Raw genomic sequence first — 23,476 nt, 5'->3', positions numbered from 1 at the left:
GCACAGGCTAATTTTGGATTGTGTGTGACATACCCTGACTAGAGTGAGGGTTCTTGCTTGGACAGAGGGTAACCTGACTGCCAACCAAAAACCCCATTTCTAACAGTGGTCTACGAGGTGGCATCCACGTTTGTGCGACCCTACCTTGGCAATATGAAATGACATACACCTGTGCCGTATGCACGGGCAATTGTGCTTCCACTTGCTGCTTACCTGCGCTCCACGGCCAATCTTGGTATGAGCAGCTAATGCACTGACATTTATGTATTTTCATCTAGGAACTATAATCAACATGTAAAAAGCCCCAGACCCAACTGTAATCCTTCTTCTGGAGGAAATCGGTGTTGCTCCTTGCTCTCTGCTACATCGCCATTCTGCTACACCACCCGCCATACTGCTATTCTGCTACACTGCCATCACCGTAGGGTAGTGTTGTCAAGGGCCCGTGAGTGCGACAGTTGTAGGGACTGCCAGGGTGAGCACAGGCCTCCACGGAAGTGGCCTAGCCAGGTCTGGGTGTGGCTTGTGGGGGTGTACCTGACCGCTCGCAACACTGTGAGCCAAATCGCAAAGCCACCAAAACATCAAAGTATTCAACTACTATTAAAACTACTCAGTGCCCAAAGGCCACTCAGATCTAACGGCAGATTATCGATTGGGCTCGACAGGATTCAGGAGGAGATCGAGGAAACTTGCGCCTGCTTGTGCCCCTCAACAGGCACGTTGTGGCGGCGCGTCACAAAGCCTAAGGGTTATCTGGAGGCCGATGAAAGCCCCGGAAAAAGCCCCAGACGGCCTCAGTGGGATCCCCTAGCCGTCAAACCCGGCCAAGCTCTCTAGTGATTTCAGCAGGAGCCAATAGTAGTTTGAATAATACTTGAGGAGGACTACGCTTGCCCCTCAACGCTGCGGTGTGGCGGCATGTTCATTTAACAAGCAAGAAGAAAAACCTTAAGAAAACTTAAGGCCGGTGAAGATGCGATCTGGGAAATAAAGGGCTTTTTATCCGCAAGCAAAGAGGAATAAGAAGCTTAACAAACCCTCCTCTCCGCCTTCAACTTCAAAATGGAAAGCAAAAATGAAGTCAGAGCATCAGTCTTTGATCTCCCCAGTATCCCCCTTTTTTCAAAGGTTTCAGAAATCGGTGAATATCCCCCACAAATTCGACTTCTTGAAGGACAATGTGGATGCCATTTTTTCTATGCCTAAGGGCTCCGGGGTTCTACCCCATCCAATTTCCCCTATAAAAAGTGAAAGCAGCTTGCTATACGAGAAAGGTGATATACGTGTGCTCAAGGAGGAGGGGATGTCTGAAAAATCTGCCTTTGGTAATAACAAAAAACTAACGGACGATAAACCTAAAGAAAATGCTTAGGGTTCAATCAGTGCCTTAGAACTACTGACCCTCCGGTCATCATCGCCGTCCCCTGTAGCCTTCAATTTTCCATCTCTGGAAACTCAAACTGACTTTCTACAAATAGGTATTCAACCTACTTTTGAAGTAAATGTAATTATTAAAGGAGTTAAGGACTCCACATTAAGACTACCTGCCTTGGGGCCACAGGAGGCCGGCCAAATGCAGAAAGGGGATCACACTCTAAAAATTACTCACATTTCGGACAATATAAAAAATCTAGACTCACCAAAACTAAATCCTAGTACTCCTTCTCGACTATATTTGGATTTGAGCTCCACTGTACACGTCCCTAAAGGGCCTTTTATCAAAGATATTTTTGAGGGGGGGAGGGGGGGGGGGCAACCTACAAGAAGAGCAAGCTACAACCTCAGATACTCAATTGGATACCTCTGCTTTTGAATATAGATCCCCAAATGCCTCTGCCATATTAAAACCACAAACAAATGAACTCAAAAGGTAATCAATTGGACATCTCTGCCTTTGAATATAGATCCCCAAATGCCTCTGCCATATTAAAAGCACAAACAAATGAGCTCCAAGGTAAGGAGGCCATAAATGAGAACATATTGCCTTCACGAAACACTCAAAACCAACTGGATCAAAATGCTGTGTAAGATATTCTTTTTTAAGACCTCGCAACTAACACTTGATGCCCTGTCTTATCAGGCTTCAAAAATGGACATCCAGGTAGATTTACTGAACGCTATGGCTAAATCAGTATCGGGGATAGATCAGAAGTAAAGATGAGCTCCTCTTCAACTCTGGACATAAGAAATGGAATGTTAATGTCCTATGACCTAAATAGAAACAAAAAGAGCAGCCCAACGGCCAATAAGTTGTTCCCACTATTTAACACACAAATGAGGGGGCCTTTTCACAAAAACCATAGGGAGCAGAAAGAATCAAACTCCAATGAGGAAAATATAAAAAGTAAGCACCAACGAAGTTCGCTAAACCTAAATGATGTAGGTCCAATCAAGCAGGAACCACAGAATATCAAACTACACCAATGGGAAGTGGAAGCTGAATCAAGTACTATTCCTTTATTTCACAGGAGGTCATTTGATGAAGAGGGTACAACTATCACAGTTAACCAATCCCGATTGTGCTCAAGGGGCTCAAACAGGGGTCCAAACGGCTCAGCTTCAGGTAAAAAAGGAAGAGGGTCTGCCATCAAATAGTTGGAAACGGTGAGACAAAGGGAAAAGTGTATGGTGGAATCTCCCAGACCACTCTAGGTGGGAGGGACCCCAAATAGATCAGCTGCAAGGCTAAATGTATCAAATTCAGGATGGCCAGATAGAGACTACGCCACAGCTACAGGTAACAAATCATAAAGGGAGAGCCCAAATCGGAGAACAGGAGAACTCTATAAGAAGTCCCACCTATGTCCCACCCAAAGACTGTAAACAATTAATTCTGGAACCACAATATCAATCTAGGGGCCCATATGCTATTCTAAATCAAGGAAGCATATTAAAATTGATATAAGTTATTCCGGCCCTAAAAGATATAAAGTCTACTGATATTGATTCTATAAAATTCCTACCAGTGGTTAAAAATAATGAAGGCAAATTCAATGAATCAACCCTGGTAACTTGGAAGACATCACAAGTGGTTAGAACAGTTGTAAAAGAAAATATTTCCTTCTTAAAATGGGGAATTAAATTCAGTATACCCTAACAGGTTATCCCGACCCTCTAGAGGCCCAAAGCAATATGCCAAACTTAAATAAATCAATGAGTTAAATAAACCTTTCTCTGTTCTTAGATCTGCAATTGGGAACAAATGTACTAATGATCACTAAACACAGCATAATGCTTCCAATACGCACCCGTTATCGCAGCTAGTCCTAGGGTGGCTGTCGGAAGTACTTCGCCTAGAAATTATCAGTGACTTTCGAATAGCCAGCCACACTATGGGTTGGGAACTCCCTAAGATAAACACCGCCAAGTTTGCTCTTTGAATATAAACGGGATTAGATCAAACATCCAACAAAAAGATCTGACAAGCCTATTAAACAAAAAAGTCAAATTATCTTCCTGCAGGAGTCTTGGGCTACCAACCCATTCACAATTGATGGATTTATGGGCTTTTTCTTCCCAGCAATTAGGGAACAAAGGTTAGGCCACCGGGGGGTGGGGGGGGTGGATTAGCAATCTTTCTCAGCAGGGCTACATTTATCTTGCACACAGGTATATGAGGAAAATGAAGTGTTTCTGCTAGTGCAGTTAGATGGATGGAATAAAGAACATTCCAGCTCACTCTTATTAATTAATGTCCAAAAAGACCAAAAAGACTTCTCTCTTCCTCTTGGACGCGCCGTGCGCCGAACTTTTTGACGCACAGCTTGTTCCGCGGCAAGAAAAATGCCGCACACCGACGCTGATCGACGCGACGTTTTCGGGACGACCGAAACTTTGACGCACAGCCTCGCAAGGACAACGCCGCCCGACTCCGCAGGAGAAATCGACGCGACGCCTGTCGTGAGATCGAAACTTTGACGCATGGCCTCGCAAGGACACCGCCGCCCGACTTCCCAGGAGAAATCGACGCGACGCCTGCCGTGAGATCAAAACTTTGCCGCACGGCCTCGCAAGGACAATGCCGCCCGACTCCGCAGGAGAAATCAACACGATGCCTGCCGTGAGATCGAAACTTCGACGCGCAGCCCCGCAGAACGACGCGCAGCTGGAAAACAAGCAGGAAAATCCACGCACAGACCCGGGACATCTGGTACTCCCCTCAAACCACAGTAAGAGACTGTCCGCGCGCCGGAAAACGACGCCCGACTCCCCGCGTGGAAAATAACGACGCAAGTCCGTGTGTGCTGAGGAGGCGCACCTCTTCTCCTGTGGCCCTCTGAGGAGATTTTCCACCAGAAACCAGGTACTTTGTGTTTGAAAGAGACTTTGTTTACTTTCTAAAGACTTAAGACACTTTCTATCACTTTTCAGTGATATCTTTACAAATTCGTATTGCAACTTTGATCGTTTTGACCTGAAGATACCCAGATAAATATTATATATTTTTCTAAACACTGTGTGGTATATTTTTGTGGTGTTATGCTATGGTGTTGTATGATTTATTGCACAAATGCTTTACACATTGCCTTCTAAGTTAAGCCTGACTGCTCGTGCTAAGCTACCGGAGGGTGAGCACAGGCTGATTTTGGATTGTGTGTGACTTACCCTGACTAGAGTGAGGGTTCTTGCTTGGACAGAGGGCAACCTGACTGCCAACCAAAAACCCCATTTCTAACACTGTGCATTTGTTTTTTTGCCAAGAAATAAAGCCTTTGCCCAAAAGTCATGACTTTTCTGTGGTTTATAATCCCATATTCGTTTTAGATAGATGATATTTATATTTTTTTGGTCAGCCTTAATATGACAGTCAGTTGGATTTGTCTTATATAGCTTTAAGAGTCTGTTCCGTTGTCTTCTTAATTTGATCATATGAGCTGAAATTGTTATATTTGTTTTAGCTCGCCCCTGGTTTTTATTGTTCTTTTGTGATCTATCTATGAGGAGACCAACTGCAAATATGTCCAGGAATGTCGACCAGATGTTTATTGGGTCACAGGATATATCATTATGGCATTGGTCAAATATCATCATTGACTGTTCTCCAATGGACTCCATTGATTTTTCGCTCCATCAAAGTTTTACAGTTCGTTGTAGTGACATCCCTTGTTGAAGTTGGAGCAGGATCAAATATAGGAAAGCCACAGCCAATTTCCAGACATTGTTGACCATGGTCACTCTTGTCGGATTTTATAATATGGTATTTGGTGATTAGCGTAATTAGGAATAAGGAGGCCGCAGTGTAATCAATTGTTGCTTGAATTCCAGAGACACAGCAGGTGGTCGCCGGCTGAGTATCTTGTGGAAACCTCCCGTTTAGGAGTCTGAGCACAAGGGCCTCAAGATCTTTTACTAAGGAAAGTGCCATTGTGTCAGGTTTACCCGGCTCTATTGACCCCAGGGACTGCACGCAGCTGATCTTACAAGATGGTTTGAGCTTCCCTTTCAAAGGGATTTAATAATTTCATATTGAAGTCCCCAGCTACTAAAAACTCCAGGGATTCTAAATCCTGATAGGCAGTTAATATTGTGTCAATCAGTTTGGAGGATCCAAGCTACCAGGGTACACTTCCCAAGCTCAAATTAGGCTGGAGTTTGGGTACTTAAACCAATGTATAGCAAGGAAATGTAGCTATATCAAAACCTGGAAACACTTACAGTTAAAGGGAAATCAGCTCTGCCAGGCACTTTGGAAAGAGATCAGTTCAAATCCTCCAGCCAAATAAATCTAGACAGTACTTAGATCAGGCATTAGAAGAACTGGAAGTACGGGAACTATGGGACTCAAATCTCTCCTACTGTGCTTTTATAAAAGTCTTAAACTGAATAGCGAAGAAAACATCGATTTGGCATTATTCCTGGTGGTGCCCATCTAGCCCCATGGGAATGCACTGTAACAATTGCTCAAGTTTTTACGTTTGTCATCCAAAAAAATATTACAAGTTCATAATTAGTATAAACATAATATATGCACCTGCTGGCTTATAAGGTACAGTATCCACGAAAGTATTTGAGCTCTTCTGAGTAGCAACTGTACTGTAAATACATTTTTACTTTATTTTAAGATCAATTATTACAATCTATAATAATATACCTCCATAGTACACTTGGAACCACATGTATAAAGACGAGGGGTTTGGGAAACTGACGTTCTTTATAGCAAACCTATGTGGGTATGATTACAACATACTCACTTCTAATTAGGAGGTATTTGCCAGTAAAAAAACAATTAAGAACAGTAGTTTTTTATGAAATGCAGAACGCAGATGAAAATCACAGTCAGATATATTGAACTTATATGGTAGATATCTAAGAATAATTTTTAGACTAGAATGGAAGGTTTTTGATTTGTTTTTTTTATATGCATGGGGTGAGCAGTATCTTTGAAAAATGTATGATGTAATGGTTTTTATTAACTATGCATTTAAATAAACTTGAACAGTTGAAAACAATAGACAAAATTAAGTTTGGACAGCTGAAATATCTGCAAATATTTTAAACAAGCAAGCAAATTCTCCACAAACAATTAACCTATCCCTTCTAACATAGGTGGCCTTCGGAACAAACATGAAACATACCTCTTTGCACAAAAACTCCTCCCCTAACAGTCAGAATAATTTATTTTGCGCTCATTGTAAGCTTCCAAGCTGATGACAAAGGAGTGTTCCTTGTGAGACAGAATGAGCATCTGGTGATAGACACACTGTTATTTGTACTGTTATTTCTATGAAGCAAATGGTGGAGCTTGGGCACCTAACATCAAATCAGTTTTGTACTAAAAACAATATTATAACTGCAACAAACTACGTGCCTCTCTCAACCTTCAGTCTGCTGGCTACCAGGGGATCCATTAGCACAAATTGGATGAATTTCATTTTACATTCAACTTATAGATATTTGCATTAAAGCCATATACAGACCTGGAACTTTGGAGAAGTATTTCATTTGCAGGGTTTTCCTCATTTTCCTTATCATAGTTCAGCTCTTTACCGTTTAAAAATATTAACTGCTCTTCTGACTTGGATTCCTCTTGTAAAGTAAGCTCTATGGAGGCAAAAGAAGGAACCTCTGAATTACTCATATTTAGCAAAACAAATTTCAAAATTAAATTAATTTCATTTTTGCCCTGTAAAGAAATATAATTCCAGAATAGCATCCCTTGTAAACGTGAACACAAAATGTAGGAAGAGACTAAGTAAGTTAACCACAGAAATATTTGGTGAAGTACTTCAAGAAAAGAGAATACTTTAACGATTTCCATATGAAAATTAGTTACTTACCTGTAACTGCAGTTCTCCAGTATTGGTATCTTTCGTAGATTCACATGCTTGAATCATTCCATAGCTCAAGCCCAAGGAAGGCAGAATAAAGGATTTCCTTTGGAAAAGGGAGAGTAACACCCTCACCCTTTGGAAATAGGTGCTACATGGCTTGGGCGGGGTAGTCTTCCCAAGCCACTGGTATGCTTTGAAGGTCACATTTGGTGCCCTCTGTGCGTAAACCAGTCTACACCGGATCAGGGACCCCCAGTCCCTGCTCTGGTGCGAAATTGGACAATGAAAAAGGGAGTAACCACTCCCCAGTCCAGTGCCAAGAGCTCCACCAGTGGGTCCCTTGATTCTGCCATCTTGAATCCAAGGTGGGGAGAGGCCTCTGGGAGCAGCTAAGTGGCCAGGTCAGGCAGGGGACATCGGAGCCCCCTCCGGATAGGTGGTCATCTGCCTTGGTGACCAATCCCCCTTTCAGGGCTATTTAGGATCTTCCTCTTGGGTGGGTCCTCAGATTCCGCTTGTACAACTCCAACAGGACTCCTCTGCAACCTCTACTTCGACTTCTAGCCACTGGAACTGCAACTGGACCCTCCGGGAAGCGACAATCTACATCAACGACGAAGATTCTGCTTGCAACATTGTTTCCACAGCTCCTTCCAGCTTTCTCAACATTTCCCCGGTTGTGCATCCTCTCAGGGCGGCAAGTCTTCAGTCTGCACGAGAAGGAAGAAGGAATCTCCCTTGGAGTGAAGGAGTCACTCCCCTGCATCCACAGGCACCAACTGCAACTATGACCAGATGCATAGATCTCCTTTCATCCTGAAGGATCCTGCATCACGGGTGGTGGTCTGGAGTAGTCCTCTTGGTCCTCTCTGCCAGACGTCCCACTTTGGTGGAGGTAAGTTCTTGCCTTCCCACTCAGGACTGTACCCCTGTGCACCACATATCTTGCAGTTACCAAGGCTTGTTGGCCTCTCCTCCAAGGGATCTTCAGGCTCTGTGTAGCCCCAGCACTCTTTCCTGCAACGCATAGCCCTCTACTTGCTTCTCCTGTGGCATGAGACCCTTCTTCAGTTGTGCTGCATGGGCTCCTCTGGGACTCCTGGTTCCTCGTCCAGTGGGTCTCCTGTGGGGGCTGCCTTTTCTTCCGTGAACTCTCTGCCTTGCAGAGGGCCCCCCCCCCCCCCCCAAGACTCCCACATGGGATGAGTCCTCCTGGCAGCTCCACCTTTGCTTCACTGAGACTTCTGCCTTTGCCAAGGCTTGTTGGTAGCTCTTCCACACCACTAACCAACAGCAATCTTCCATCCAGCATGGGACACCGATTGCATCCTCCAGAGAGCCGTCAGCCACTCCAGGGCTGCATTGCTGACCGTCTTCGTCCTACTGTCGACCAACTCCTGCAACTACAGACGGGGTAGTGGCTCCTGCCACCACCGGACACTCCTGCGACTTCTGGTTTTGGCCCCCTTCTTCCACAGGCCTTCCTCTTCAGGAATCCACTGCTGGTTTCTTGCAGTCTTGTCTGGGTGTTGCAATATCTTCTTTTTAGTCCGTTTGTGTGGTTTGGGGGAAAATCCAGTAACGTACTCCTTTCTTCCTGGTCGCTGGGGGGCACTGTAGTATTTACCTTTGTGGTTTCCTAGTTCCCCCATCCCCCTCTACACATTCCACTTACCTAGGTGGGGGTCCTGCATTCACATTCCATTTTTGTTAGTATATGGTTTGGGCTCCCCCTTGGGTCACTATTGCTTATTTGCTATTGCACTGTTTTCTATAACTTTTTATGCCTATTACTGATTACTAGTGTACATATTTGGTGTGTTTACTTACCTTCTATTGGAGTGTTTGCCTATCTAGTGTTTTTGGTACTGTGTTACTGTAATAAAGAATGTTTTCTTTCATGTGTGTAAGTGCCTTGTGACTACAGTGGTATTGCATGAGCTTTGCATGTCTCCTGGATATGCCTGGGCTGCTCATCCACAGCTACCTCCAGAGAGCCTGGCTTCTAGACTCTAGCTACATTTCACTGACAGGGGTTCCCTGGACCTGGTATAGGGTGTAAGTACCTTAGGTACCCACAGTAACAACCGTAGTTGCTGTAGCCAACAAGAGTGCTGTCGACGGTGCTGATGGCAATGATGTTTTTTTTAATAGTTTTAGACACAGAAGGTTCTCCAGTTTTATTTTTAGATGGAGTAGTAGGCTGAGAGGAGGCCTTCTCTAAGGAGATATGGTGTTTCTTCTTTCCCAGGGGGTATTTATAATGGGATTTAAAGTCCTTCTTGCCTTCCTCAGTCTTTTGGAGGCCCTCACCCTCTACCTAGACCTTTTTGAAGCATTGCTGTTCTCTTCAAAGGTGGTCGCCTTTTGGGCCTTTGACTACTGTGCCACAGAAGCAGCCTACTTTGTCTTTCAAGGACTTTGTAGAAAAGGTTCTACATATTTTTCAGCCCTTCACCTGGTGACTGGGGTAGAGGCAGTAAGGGCCTTCTCTTTATGTGTCTTCCAAATGCAGACGTTTTCTGCCACAGGACCTGCAGGCTCTGAATAACCCTTGTTTAGAGGTTTCAGACATTCTGCTTGAAATATTAATCCAAAGAAGAGAAATAAACTGAGCAGAGCTCAGGAAGACTCTCTTCACATGATATGCAGTAGAAAATCGGAGGGATACAGCCTCTCTGGGGTGTTCGGTCACCTGATTGGTCATAGTTCAAGTTTCAACCCTTTTTGAAAAAGGACATGGATATGTTATTTAAGAGACTGTTCATTGCCAGTAAGGCCTATGGTTATGGTACAGAGGGACTCCCACTTCAACAATGGGGAACAGTTCAAACATGTGAATCTATGAAAGATACCAATACTGCTTTTCACCAAAGAGGTTTTTCAGAGGCCCGACCTACTTGGGCATCTGCCCTAGAATCTGTCATAACTACTTTCCTGTGAGGTATGAACAGATTTCCAGGTAGCTCTTCTACAAATTTATGCAATAGGAATGCTTCTTAAGAAAGAGGTATTTGCAGCTTTTTTGCTACTAGAAGTACAAGTTACTTACCTTTGGTAACAATATATCTGGTAGAGACATAATCTAGTTGCAAATTCCTTACCTTAGAATTCCCCCCCAGGCGTTAGATTGGATCTGGAAATTTTCGCAACACCCCTGTGCGTCGTTAGGTAGCGTCGGTCTACTCTGCGGGTGTCGCTGGCGTTGCAGTCACTGCAATGATGTCAGGAGTAGTACATAGATTGGCGACTCAGTGCAGTGATGTCAGTTTCCTTTCACGACTTTCCACACCGAAGCGCAGAACCGCAAAGAGCACTGAAATTGGTGCGCCAGAGCCACGCCCTACATGGTGAAGCCCTATCCCTGGAAATCTGTTCACAAGCGGGGTGGATGGGCGGGTTGGAAAGGAATCTGCAACTAGAATATGTCTCTACCAGATATATCGTTACTGAAGGTAAGTAACTTGTACATCTGATAGAGACTTCTAGTTGCAGATTCCTCATCTTAGAATAGATACCCAATCAACGCCATCCTTGGAGGTGGGCTGCAAACCAAGATCATACTAGAAAATCCTGCAGGACCGAACAACCAAAGTAGCAGTCTCTACAGACCTGACTGTCCAGACAGTAATGTTTAGTAAACGTGAGACAGGGTGCCCACGTAGCTGCCTGGCAGATATCCAGGACCAGAACTCCACATGCTAACGCAGTGGAAGCAGCAGTTGCTTTGGTGGAATAAGTGCGCAAGCCCTCAGGGGATTGCGTCTTTGCCAAAGTGTAGCACATTTTGATGCATAGAAGCACCCATCGTGAGATGGTACGTTTTTGCACTGCCTTCTCTTTCTTCGCACCCACATATTCAACAAAGAGTTGATTGTCCACGCAGAAATCTTTAGCACGATTGAGACAGAACGCCAACGCTCTCTTTGGATCCAGGCGGTTGAGTCTCTCCTCCTCATGATAAGGATGTGGAGGTGCGTAAAAAGTAGGCAATGTGATGGACTGGTCTACATGAAAAGGTGTAACGACTTTGGGAAGGAAGGAAGCCTTTGTGCGTAACAACACTTTGTCAGGGTGCACAGACAAAAATGGAGGCTTAGAAGATAGAGCCCGAAGCTCAGCAGAAGTGGTGGTAACAAGAAAAACTGTTTGGAAAGTAAGGAGCTGTAAGGGACAACTGTGCATCAGCTCAAAAGTAGCAGGCATTAAGTAAGTAAGGACAAGATTGAGGTCCCACTGAGGCATGATAAATGGAGTGGGAGGAAACAAATGGGTGAGGCCCTTAGGGAATCTACTAACAATAGGATAGTTAAAGAGTGACGGCTGATCAGGCAACCTAAGAAAGGCTGAGCTAGCAGATAAATAGCCCTTAAGTGTGTCCAAAGCAGAGCCCTGCTGGGTCAAAGAAAGAATGAACAAAATCTTCAGAAAGAGGAGCAGAGAGGGAATCAACAGATTTGTTGGTACACCATGCCACAAATTTAAGCCAACGACAGGCGTATACCGTTTTGGTGGAGGGTCACCTGGCTGCCAAGATTACATCACAGACTTCAGTTGGAAGGTCAAAAGCAGTCAACTGCGCCACTCAATCTCCACGCATGAAGGTGGAGATTGGACAGGATCGGGTGGAGAACTGACCACTGTTGCTGCGAAAGAAGATCCTCCCCAAGGGGCAGTCTAAGTGGAGGATCGGTGGCCATGCGCAGTAGCTCTGGATACCATACTCTCAGTGCCCAGTCCAATGCCACCAAGATTACTTGGGCTTGGTTGTTCTTGATCTTCTTGAGAACTCTGGACAGAAGTGGTGTAGGCAAAAGGCGTAAAGGAGGTCGGAGTTCCACTCAAGACAAAACGCGTCTCCAAGCGAGAGCCGTCTTGGAAACTCCAATGCGCAAAACAGCTGACATTGCACCTTGTCTGTGGAGGCGACTAGATCTACCCAAGGCTCACCCCACTGCTGAAAGAGACCTCGTGCCACCTCTGGATGGAGATGCCATTTGTGATCTGCTATGCATCGACAGCTGAGTTCATCTGCTCTGGCGTTGAGAGCCCACCAGATGTTCAACCACCAGGGTGATGTCCCGATGTGCCAGCCATGTCCAGAGGCGCAGCGCCTCCTGACAAAGGGTCCAGGATCCTACTGCGCCCTGTTTGTTCACAGTTCCACATGGAGGTAGTGTTGTCTGTGAACACTTGTACTATTTTCCCTTTGAGTGGGGGAAAAAATGCTTTCAACGCAAGCCTGATCAGCCGGAGTTCCAGAAGATTGATATGAAGCCCAGAGGCCTCTGATCTCTGCCTCTCCCATGTGGCCGCCCCATTTCAGAAGTGATGCATCCGTCACTATGGATAGATCTGGGTGGGGAAAGGAGAGGGATCTGCCGTTGACCCAATGCCGATTCGAAAGCCACCACTGCAGGTCTTTTGCAGTCCCCTTCGAGATCTGGACCATGTCGGAGAGATTTCCCTGATGCTGCGCCCACTGGAAATTCAAGTCCCACTGCAAAGCCCGCAATATGCCATCTGGCATGTGTCACTAGCAGGATGCAGGAGGCCAAGCAGCCTCAGAGTCAGCCTCACTGAAACTCAAGATAGAGGCTGAAAGATCGGAATCATAGCTTGAATACCCCAGATTCGCTTTTTGGGACCGGAGGATAGGCCTGAAACTGCAGTGTGTCTAGAACAGCTCTGATGAAAGGGAATGTCTGAGAGGGAGTCAGGTGTGACTTCTGCACGTTTATAGTGAACCCCAGTGTGTGCAGGAGGATCGTCGTAGGCTGAAAGTGGGAGACGACTTTCTGGGGTGAGTCTGCCTTTAACAGCCAGCCGTAGAGCTAGGGGAAGACAAACTCCCAACATGCGCAGATGAGCTGCAACCACCATCACTTTTGTGAACACCCGAAGGGTGCTGGTAAGGTCGAAGGGGAGTACAGTAAATTGAAAGTGCTTGTGACCTACCACGAATCAAAGGTAATGTCTGTGGGCAGGCAGGATGAGAATATGGAAATAAGCGTCCTCCAAGTCCAACGCTACCAACCAGTCTCCTGGGTCCAAGGTAGAGAGGACCTGAGCCAGGGTGAGCATTTTGAATTTCTCCTTCTTGAGGAAGAGATTGAGGGCCGAAAGTCTAGGATAGGACGTAAGCCCTCGTCTTTTTTGGGCAACAGAAAGTAGCGGTAACAACAACCACAACCTACTTCTGGCGCATGGACCATCTCTATGGCTTCCTTGGCCAAGAGAGCCGTGATGTCCTGGTGGAGAAGTGCCAAATGATCCTCCAGTATACGGCTGAATAGCGATCTGCAAAACCCACCTGGGGGAAATTCTAAGGTAAGGAATCTGAAACTAGAAGTCTTTATCAGACTGAGCTTTTGGTCAAGTAGGCAAAATCTAATTACACTTCTAATAAAACAACAAAATGTTGACTAGAGACACTCTGATTTGAAATAGTTTAACCTGCTCAACCAGACCGATAGCTGACAGTAAGAGTTTGGTTTTCCTTTCGATTTTGTCTATTTAGAATTTCAACACCCTCCTGACAACTGAAGTATGTACAGAACTCTCAACTGGAGAACTTGTATTTTGTGTTTCACATCAAAGTACATTATAGAAATATCAACACATTGGAAACAGGTCAACCACTTACAGAACATCACAACCAGTTTCATCTCAACAACAGGAACTTTTAATTTTTTGGATTGGAACATGTAAAGGCCATTCACATTGTAGTAATCTTGAAGTACAAATGAGAAGACGTGAAAGTAAAATGATTTCAGTGACATACAACCACCGGGGTGGGGGATGGTGTGCGTGTGTATATATGGAAAATGTCACTTACCCAGTGTACATCTGTTCGTGGCATTAGTCGCTGCAGATTCACATGCTGTGCACATCCTGCCATCTGGTGTTGGGCTCGGAGTGTTACAAGTTGTTTTTCTTCGAAGAAGTCTTTTGGAGTCACGAGACCGAGGGACTCCTCCCATTTCAACTCCATTGCGCATGGGCGTCGACTCCATCTTAGATTGTTTTCCCCGCAGAGGGTGAGGTAGGAGTTGTGTATGCTAGTAATAGTGCCCATGCAATGGAGTGAATATGTATGTACATAATGAAGTTTAAAGTAATATATTTACAAATTTACAAATGTTCAAGATCAACTTCTAAACGGCTACAGGCTCCCGGGGAGGTGGGTGGGCGCATGTGAATCTGCAGCGACTAATGCCACGAACAGATGTACACTGGGTAAGTGACATTTTCCGTTCGATGGCATGTGTAGCTGCAGATACACATGCTGTGCATAGACTAGTAAGCAGTTATCTCCCCAAAAGCGGTGGTTCAGCCTGTAGGAGTTGAAGTTGTTTGAAACAATGTTCGTAGTACCGCTTGACCTACTGTGGCTTGTTGTGAAGTTAACACATCTACACAGTAGTGTTTGGTAAATGTATGAGGCATAGACCATGTTGCTGCCTTACATATTTAGTTCATTGGAATATTTCCTAGAAAGGCCATGGTAGCACCTTTCTTTCTGGTTGAGTGTGCATTTGGTGTAATAGGCAGGTCTCTTTGCTTTAAGATAGCAGGTTTGAATACACTTAACTATCCATCTAGCAATGCCTTGTTTTGAAATTGGATTTCCTGTATGAGGCTTTTGAAAGGCAATAAATAGTTGTTTTGTTTTTCAAATTAGTTTTGTTCTGTCAATGTAGTACATTAGCGCTCTTTTCATGTCTAATGTATGTAGTGCTCTTTCAGCTACCGAATCTGGCTGTGGGAAGAACACTGGTAATTCTACCGTTTGATTCAAGTGGAACAGTGAGATAACTTTTGGTAAAGATTTTGGATTTGTCTGTAGAACTATTTTATTCTTGTGTATTTGAATAAATGGTTCTTGTATGGTAAATGCTTGAATTTCACTCACCCTTCTTAGAGATGTGATGGCAATCAAAAATGCAACTTTCCACGTTAAGTATTGCATTTCACAAGAGTGCATGGGTTCGAAAGGCGGACCCATGAGTCGTGTTAAGACAATGTTGAGGTTCCATGAAGGAACTGGTGGTGTTCTTGGTGGTATAATTCTCTTTAGGCCTTCCATAAATGCTTTTATGACTGGTATCCTAAATAATGAAGTTGAGTGTGTAATTTGCAGGTAAGCTGAAATTGCAGTAAGATGTATTTTTATGGAAGAGAAAGCTAGTTTTGACTTTTGCAAATGTAGTAAGTATCCTACTATATCTTTTGCAGATGCGTGTAAGGGTTGAATTTGATTATTATGGCAGTAATAAACAAATCTTTTCCACTTATTTGCATAGCAGTGTCTAGTGGAAGGCGTCCTAGCTTGTCTTATGACCTCCATACATTCTTGTGTGAGGTCTAAGTGTCCGAATTCTAGGATTTCAGGAGCCAAATTGCTAGATTCAGCGATGCTGGATTTGGATGTCTGATTTGTCGTTTGTGTTGTGTTAACAGATCTGGTCTGTTTGGTAGTTTGACATGAGGTACTACTGAAAGGTCTAGTAGTGTTGTGTACCAAGGTTGTCTTGCCCATGTTGGTGCTATTAGTATGAGTTTGAGTTTGTTTTGACTCAACTTGTTTACTAGATATGGAAGGAGTGGGAGAGGGGGAAAAGCGTACGCAAATATCCCTGACCAGTTCATCCATAGCGCATTGCCCTGAGACTGATGTTGTGGGTACCTGGATGCGAAGTTTCGGCATTTTGAGTTTTCCTTTGTTGCAAATAGATCTATTTGTGGTGTTCCCCAAATTCGGAAGTAAGTGTTCAGTATTTGGGGGTGAATCTCCCATTCGTGGATCTGTTGGTGATCCCGAGAGAGATTGTCTGCTAACTGATTCTGAATTCGTGGAATAAATTGTGCTATTAGGCGAATGTGGTTGTGAATCGCCCAATGCCATATTTTCTGTGTCAGGAGACACAACTGTGTCGAGTGTGTCCCGCCCTGTTTGTTTAGGTAATACATTGTTGTCATGTTGTCTGTTTTGACAAGAATGTATTTGTGGGTTATTATGGGTTGAAATGCTTTCAGCGCTAGAAATACCGCTAACAGTTCTAAGTGATTTATGTGAAACTGTCTTTGCTGTATGTCCCATTGTCCTTGGATGCTGTGCTGATTGAGGTGTGCTCCCCACCCTGTCATGGATGCATCTGTCGTTATCACGTATTGTGGCACTGGGTCTTGGAAAGGCCGCCCTTGGTTTAAATTTATACTGTTCCACCATTGAAGCGAGATGTATGTTTGGCGGTCTATCAACACCAGATCTAGAAGCTGACCCTGTGCTTGTGACCATTGTGATGCTAGGCACTGTTGTAAGGGCCGCATGTGCAACCTTGCATTTGGGACAATGGCTATGCATGAAGACATCATGCCTAGTAGTTTCATTACTATTTTGACTTGTATCCTTTGTTTTGGATACATGGCCTGTATTACATTGTGAAATGTTTGAACTCTTTGTGGACTTGGAGTGGCAATCCCTTTTGCTGTGTTGACTGTTGCTCCCAAGTATTGCTGTGTTTGACACAGCAGAAGGTGTGACTTTGCGTAGTTGACTGAGAAACCTAGTTTGTGTAGGATTTCTATGACATATTTTGTGTGTTGTGAACACCGTCTTAGCGTGTTGGTTTTGATTAACCAATCGTCCAGGTACGGGAACACATGTATTTGCTGCCTTCTGATATGTGCAGCTACTACTGCCAGGCATTTTGTAAAAACTCTTGGCGCAGTTGTTATTCCGAATGGCAACACTTTGAATTGGTAATGTATCCCTTGGAATACAAACCTTAGGTACTTTCTGTGTGAAGGATGTATTGGTATATGGAAATATGCATCCTTTAAGTCTAGTGTTGTCATGTAGTCTTGTTGTTTGAGCAGTGGGATTACGTCTTGTAAAGTAACCATGTGAAAGTGGTTTGATTTGATGTAGGTATTTAATGTTCTGAGATCTAGTATAGGTCTGAGAGTTTTGTCTTTTTTGGGTATCAGAAAGTACAGTGAATAAACTCCTGTGTTTAATTGTAGTCTTGGTACTAATTCTATTGCTTCTTTCTGTAGCAATGATTGAACTTCTAGTCCTAGAAGATCTACATGTTGTTTTGACATACTGTGTGTTTTCGGTGCGACGTTTGGAGGGAATTTGAGAAATTCTATGCAATAACCATGCTGGATAATTGCCAGTACCCAAGTATCTGTTGTTATCTCCTCCCAATGTTTGTAAAATTGGCTTAGTCTCCCCCCCACAGGTGTTATGTGATGGGGATGTGTGACTTGTAAGTCACTGCTTATTTTGAGGAGTTTTGGGGCTTTGGAACTTTCCTCTATTTTTCTGGAATTGTCCCCCTCTATATTGTCCCCGAAAACCTCCCCGCTGATACTGGCTCTGGTAAGTGGGCTTTGTTTGTGAGGTTGTGGCTTCTGTGGTCTGCCCTCGAAACCCCCCTCGAAATTGTGTCTTTCGAAATGTGCCTCTGCTCTGCGGGGAGTAGAGTGCGCCCATGGCTTTGGCCGTCTCAGTGTCTTTTTTAAGTTTTTCTATCGCAGTGTCCACCTCCGGCCCAAACAACTGCTGTCCGCTGAATGGCATATTTAGCACAGCTTGCTGTATCTCTGGTTTAAATCCTGATGTACGCAGCCATGCATGTCTCCTTATTGTTACTGCTGTGTTGACAGTTCTAGCAGCTGTGTCTGCAGCATCCATTGCTGACCGTATCTGATTATTAGAGATACTCTGTCCCTCTTCTACCACTTGCTGCGCTCTTTTTTGGAACTCTTTTGGTAAATGTTCAATAAAGTGTTGCATCTCATCCCAATGGGCCCTATCATATCTGGCTAACAAAGCTTGGGAATTTGCAATGCGCCACTGGTTTGCTGCTTGTGCCGCCACCCTTTTGCCTGCAGCATCGAATTTTCTACTTTCTTTATCTGGAGGTGGTGCATCTCCTGAAGAATGTGAGTTGGCTCTTTTGCGCGCTGCTCCCACTACAACAGAGTCTGGTGTTAGCTGTTGTGTGATGTACACTGGGTCCGTTGGTGGCGCTTTATATTTTTTTATCTACTCTTGGAGTAATGGCTCTCCCCTTGACAGGCTCTTCAAACACTTGTTTGGAGTGTTTGAGCATTCCGGCTAACATCGGAAGACTTTGATATTGACTGTGTGTAGACGACAGTTTATTAAAAAGAAAGTCGTCTTCAATGGGTTCTGAATGAAGGCTGACATTGTGAAATGCTGCAGCTCTCTATACCACTTGAGCGTAGCCTGTACTATCCTCTGGTGGCGATGGTCTTGCTGGATAACATTCAGGGCTATTATCTGACACTGGTGCGTCATAAAGGTCCCATGCGTCAGGGTCATTTTGACTCATTCCTGTATGAGTTGGGGATTGCATCATTGGTGGAGTGGCTACAGGTGATGTTGGCGGAGAGTGATGTGGGGATGGTGGTGGTGTTACTTGTTTAGCCACCTTTGCGTGTGGCTGTTTGTCCTTGTCTTGGAAGGCAAGTTTACGTTTCATTTTGATTGGAGGAAGAGTGCTGATCTTCCCCGTATCTTTTTGAATAAAGAGCCGCCTTTGTGTGTGATCTGGCTCTATTGTCTCTAATTCTTGTTCAAATCTGTCTCTTCATTTGTGAGGACAGTCCTTGTTCCTCTGAATAGGAACATCTTTTCGGTTCCGAGGCCGGATGTTTCGGTACCGAAACCTTTTCGGCTGCTTTTTTTTGGCTCGGACGAAACCTTTTTTACTTTCGGCGTCGTGCCCTCTTGATGCCGACCCATTTTGGTGCCGCTGTCTCGATGCCGAATCTTCTCGGAGCCACTATCTCGGGCCCGAGATTGCTGTGTGCCGGTATCTCGACCGGGGTCAGATGACTTCAACACCAGCTCGCCCTTTTTCGGTGCTGATGGACGGTCACCTATTTTTCGGGTTAAGCCATGGCCTGTTGGCGGTGGCGTCCCCTGGGCTTTAGCGGTCTTCTCGTGAGTTCTCTGTTTCGACGTCTTACTCACGGTTTTTGGCGTTTCTTCGGGATCGATCTCCTTAGAGTCCGATTCCTGGGTGGAGAATGTTTCTTCCTCCTCCTCGAAACGCCCTTGTCCTGTCGGCGCCGACGCCATTTGCAGTCTTCAGGCTCTTCGGTCCCTGAGTGTCTTCCTGGACCGAAACGCTCGACAGGCCTCACAAGTATCCTCCTTGTGTTCTGGTGGCAAACACAAGTTACAGACCAGGTGTTGATCTGTATATGGATACTTGTTATGGCATTTTGGACAGAAGCGGAATGGGGTCCGTTCCATCAGCCTTGAAGAGACACGTGGCCGGGCCGACCAGGCCCCGACGGGGATAAAAAAAAACCCCGAAGGGCCACCGGAGCTCTTCTTAATTCGGTGTTGATCTGTTGTAACTAACCCGATACCGAGCGCAAACAATACCGACGATTTTTCCAAGATTCTAACTAACTTTCCGACCCGAAACCCGGAGCGAAAAGGAACACGTCCGAACCCGATGGCGGAAAAAAAACAATCTAAGATGGAATCGACGCCCATGCGCAATGGAGTCGAAATGGGAGGAGTCCCTCGGTCTCGTGACTCGAAAAGACTTCTTCGAAGAAAAACAACTTGTAACACTCCGAGCCCAACACCAGATGGCGGGATGTGCACAGCATGTGTATCTGCAGCTACACATGCCATCGAACATATATATATATATATATACATACAAACACACATACATACACACACACACACATAAAAATAAGACCTTTAGGTAACTGTCCTGATAATTCCTATATGATTTAGTTTTGTGTGAACACAACTTGGGCAGAACACACAATCAAAGATACTTTGACATCATATTCATCTTCTTTTCTCCAATTAATCATTATTTGGCTTTGATACAATTTTCCGCCTTCTCTATTTTGTCCTTTTTATAGGGTGGCCAAATACTTACATATTCTTTAAAGGTCGTCTTCTTTCTTTCTCATTTCTGGCTACCTCGTCCTTTTAGTTTGTTCCAGAATAATCTCAGACCTTTTCATTATTGCTTACTACAATCCTATGTAAAAATGTACCCAGGACTTTCATTTTTAGGTTTTTCATACTCTTCCCATAATGAAAGTCACTGTAGACTCATATAACACTTTCCTAACATGGCAGAAACACCAGTCATATTAGTCCTGCAAACCATGTTTCGAGTGACATATTCATATAGCCTCCTACTACAACCAATCAATTCAATCTAGTACTGTACCATGACTCGTTTACTTAGCTTTCCTATGTAATATTTAACTTTATGTCTTGTACACTTTAAGATGGCTGCTGCGTTCCTCTATCAGGCTATTATTTTTCAGCATGCACCCCTCATTATATATTTGCATAACACACAGGTCCAGTAAGGTTACATAACCTTTCCTGATAAATTCTCTGTTAAATTAAGTGGCTACATTTCTAGATAGAATTTTACTCTGTTTAGCTTACATTACAATTCTCAGCGTTTGCCACACGCTGTACTCTCGTACCTTATGGTTACCATACCTACAGTGTTTCACTTCAACAAAATTGTCAATTAACACCCACTTATTAACTATATTGTAAAAATATGTGGATAAACATATTTTCAGTTTTCTTGTAACCACACATTTACAAGATGCCCGCTGGGTTTGCCTAGGACAGTGGTTCCCAATCTGTGCGCCGCGGCTCGCTGGTGCGCCATCAAAACTAGCCAGGGGCGCCGCACACAGTTTGGGAACCACTGAGCTATTTATAGCCCTTGGGCCAGTTCGTACAAAATAAAACTACTCAGTTGTAGCAGCTCTTTTTTAATTTTGTCCTTGAGCGCCCTCTGGTGGTTAAACACAACTAAAGGGATTCTACATTTCACAATATTTAAACAGTTATGTTATAACTACATAAAAATGAGACCTGCCCATTTTACTAGGGTTACCGTCAACCAATATTTTCCCCTTACTAAAAAACCCTATGCATGCTGTAATTAAACTACTGTTACATTTTTATTTTTTACAGTTATATATAGAATTGCAATACCTTCATTGGCGTCATCCCAATTCTTTTCAGGGAGAAAAATGGATGTACTCCCTAGGCCAGTCTTACATCCCCCACCCGCCAACAAAAAGTAACATAATGGGGAGCCGCAGCCAGTGGCCAATAGATCAAGGGAGCCGTGGGTCGAAAATGTTTGGGAACCACTGGCCTAGGATGTCACTTGAACTCTAACGATTGCTAAATTCTTCCTTACTCTACCTTGGTTTGTCAACATGAATTTACCCATCTTAATTACAATCCAATTATACCTTCTTGAAATATGTTTTTACCAATATGACATGATCGTCTTTTTTTTAAATATTTTCCAATATATTATCTTTACAGTAACACTTTATATTCCCAGATGGTGGCCACGTTTTTCTTAGGTGGTCACATGACCTTTTCAAAATCCTTTTGGCACCATGGTATTTAACCTTTGAATTCTCAGTACAGGTTTATGGGACTGATTCTGACGCCCTTCTTCAACCGCAGAGACCATGTCTTTCAAAATTATGATCAGATACACAAGCCGTCTCTTCCTTCGTTAAGTGCGATTTGCTTAACTTTTGCGCTAGTGCCTAGATAACCGCAGTAGGAAGCTGGTTATCTATGTAGTGCACCAATGTATGGAGGCACTATGCAGATAGTCCAGGCGACCCTTATTGGATTACAGGGTTACAAATGACAATCCCAAAAGCTCTCTTTTATGGTAGTGTGGATGAGAAGTTAGGCTTGGAATGCAGATCTGCTAGCCATCCTGCTGTAGTGGGTTGTTAACACCCCTCTCTAGAGCAGGTTTAGTTTCTGACCTCCGAGAGCGTGGGTTCTCACCTCTAGGTGGGGTCAGAAACCTGACTGGTGGTGACACAGTGGCTGAAACTAGTCAGTCAACACACCAAGAAACTAGTGGGGTTCATGTGGCAACTCTAAGTTGCCTTCTGGGTGCACAACATAATAAATCTGAGGCTGGCATCATCTTGGATTTATTAACATAAGGTGTTTGATACCAAACACCATAGGGATCAGTGAAGCCATTAGGTGACGGGGTCACTCATGTTGACGAATGCAATGTTACACAATTGGGCTGAACATTACAAGGGCATATCTCCTCATGCAGATATGTCCACACACTGAGTATAATGCACCCTGCCTTAGGGCTCCTAGGCCTGCTTTAGGGGTGACTTAGATATACTTGCAGGTGCAGTTTTAGGGACATAGTATACCATGGTTGTGCCATGCCATGTTTTCACATGGCTTGCACCAAGACACGGACTGCACTGCATTTTTAAGGGGGTTCCAGAGGGCGGCACAATATGTGCTACAGCCCTTAGGGGCTCCCTCCTCTACCTAGGCCCTAGGTACCAGGGGTACCACTTAGTAGGGGCTTGCACAGGTAGAGAAGTGTGCCAATTGTACACAATGCTACCTGATTTCAGGGAAAGAGCCCTGGCACGGAGGACCCGTTAGCAGGGACCAGTGCACCTCCGTGGAAAAACCTCAGTACCATGAGGCAAAAAGTGGAGGTTGACCATGCCAAAAGGGGCCCTTTCCTACAACTGTGCCTTAATTCTAAATTAATCTTCCCCTCACGCTTTTCCTTCTTTCCTTTCAGCTTAATAGCGTCCTTTACCTATCTGGTAAGACCCTTGTGAGTCAAGCACCTTATAATCATATTACTCTTTACACTGCTTTGTAAATCATTTACTTCATTCTACTGATTCTATTAATTTATTCCAAAACCCAGACAGCATACAATTAATCTGTGGGTATGTTACCAATTTCCCCTAAGCACTTATTATTAGGCCTCACATAAGGCACATGCTTGAATGAGATTTTTCTTTTATGCACTAGGAAGTGTATTTTCCCTTTCACGCTATAAGGGTACCTTGACTTTCACATATAACAATTCCTATGGATGTAGCACACATTGAATGTTTATTAGAATTCCACGTTATTCGAAATATGGATAGACTAATCAAATTATGACAATTACAATGTATGTTAATACCGAAAGTATTGAAAAAGCATCAATCACAGAATATGTTGTATTCTTTTTCCCTTGTCTGTTTTATTCTTTCTCCATTATTTTATTTAATACATTGCCTATCTATTGTCCGCCATTTTTGCTTAAATCTATTATGTGTCCGCCCAATTGACAACT

General features: G+C 44.1%; 1 protein-coding gene across 17 annotated transcripts in view; it reads right to left on the bottom strand.

The window, feature by feature from the left end:
- MAP7D3 (MAP7 domain containing 3) overlaps nt 1-23,476 on the bottom strand; it is a 543,746-nt gene that overhangs the window by 92,716 nt on the left and 427,554 nt on the right. For all 17 annotated transcript variants that reach the window (XM_069212462.1, XM_069212464.1, XM_069212463.1 and 14 more), the window contains one exon: nt 6,921-7,044. In XM_069212462.1, the coding sequence (XP_069068563.1) occupies nt 6,921-7,044 (124 nt within the window). The remainder of the gene's footprint in view (nt 1-6,920; nt 7,045-23,476) is intronic.

Source organism: Pleurodeles waltl, chromosome 2_1 (assembly GCF_031143425.1).
Source record: "Pleurodeles waltl isolate 20211129_DDA chromosome 2_1, aPleWal1.hap1.20221129, whole genome shotgun sequence".
In the NCBI taxonomy this organism is placed as follows: Eukaryota; Metazoa; Chordata; class Amphibia; order Caudata; family Salamandridae; genus Pleurodeles; species Pleurodeles waltl.
The sequence above is the reverse complement of the archived record's forward strand: the minus strand, read 5'-3'. Positions and strand labels throughout refer to the sequence as shown.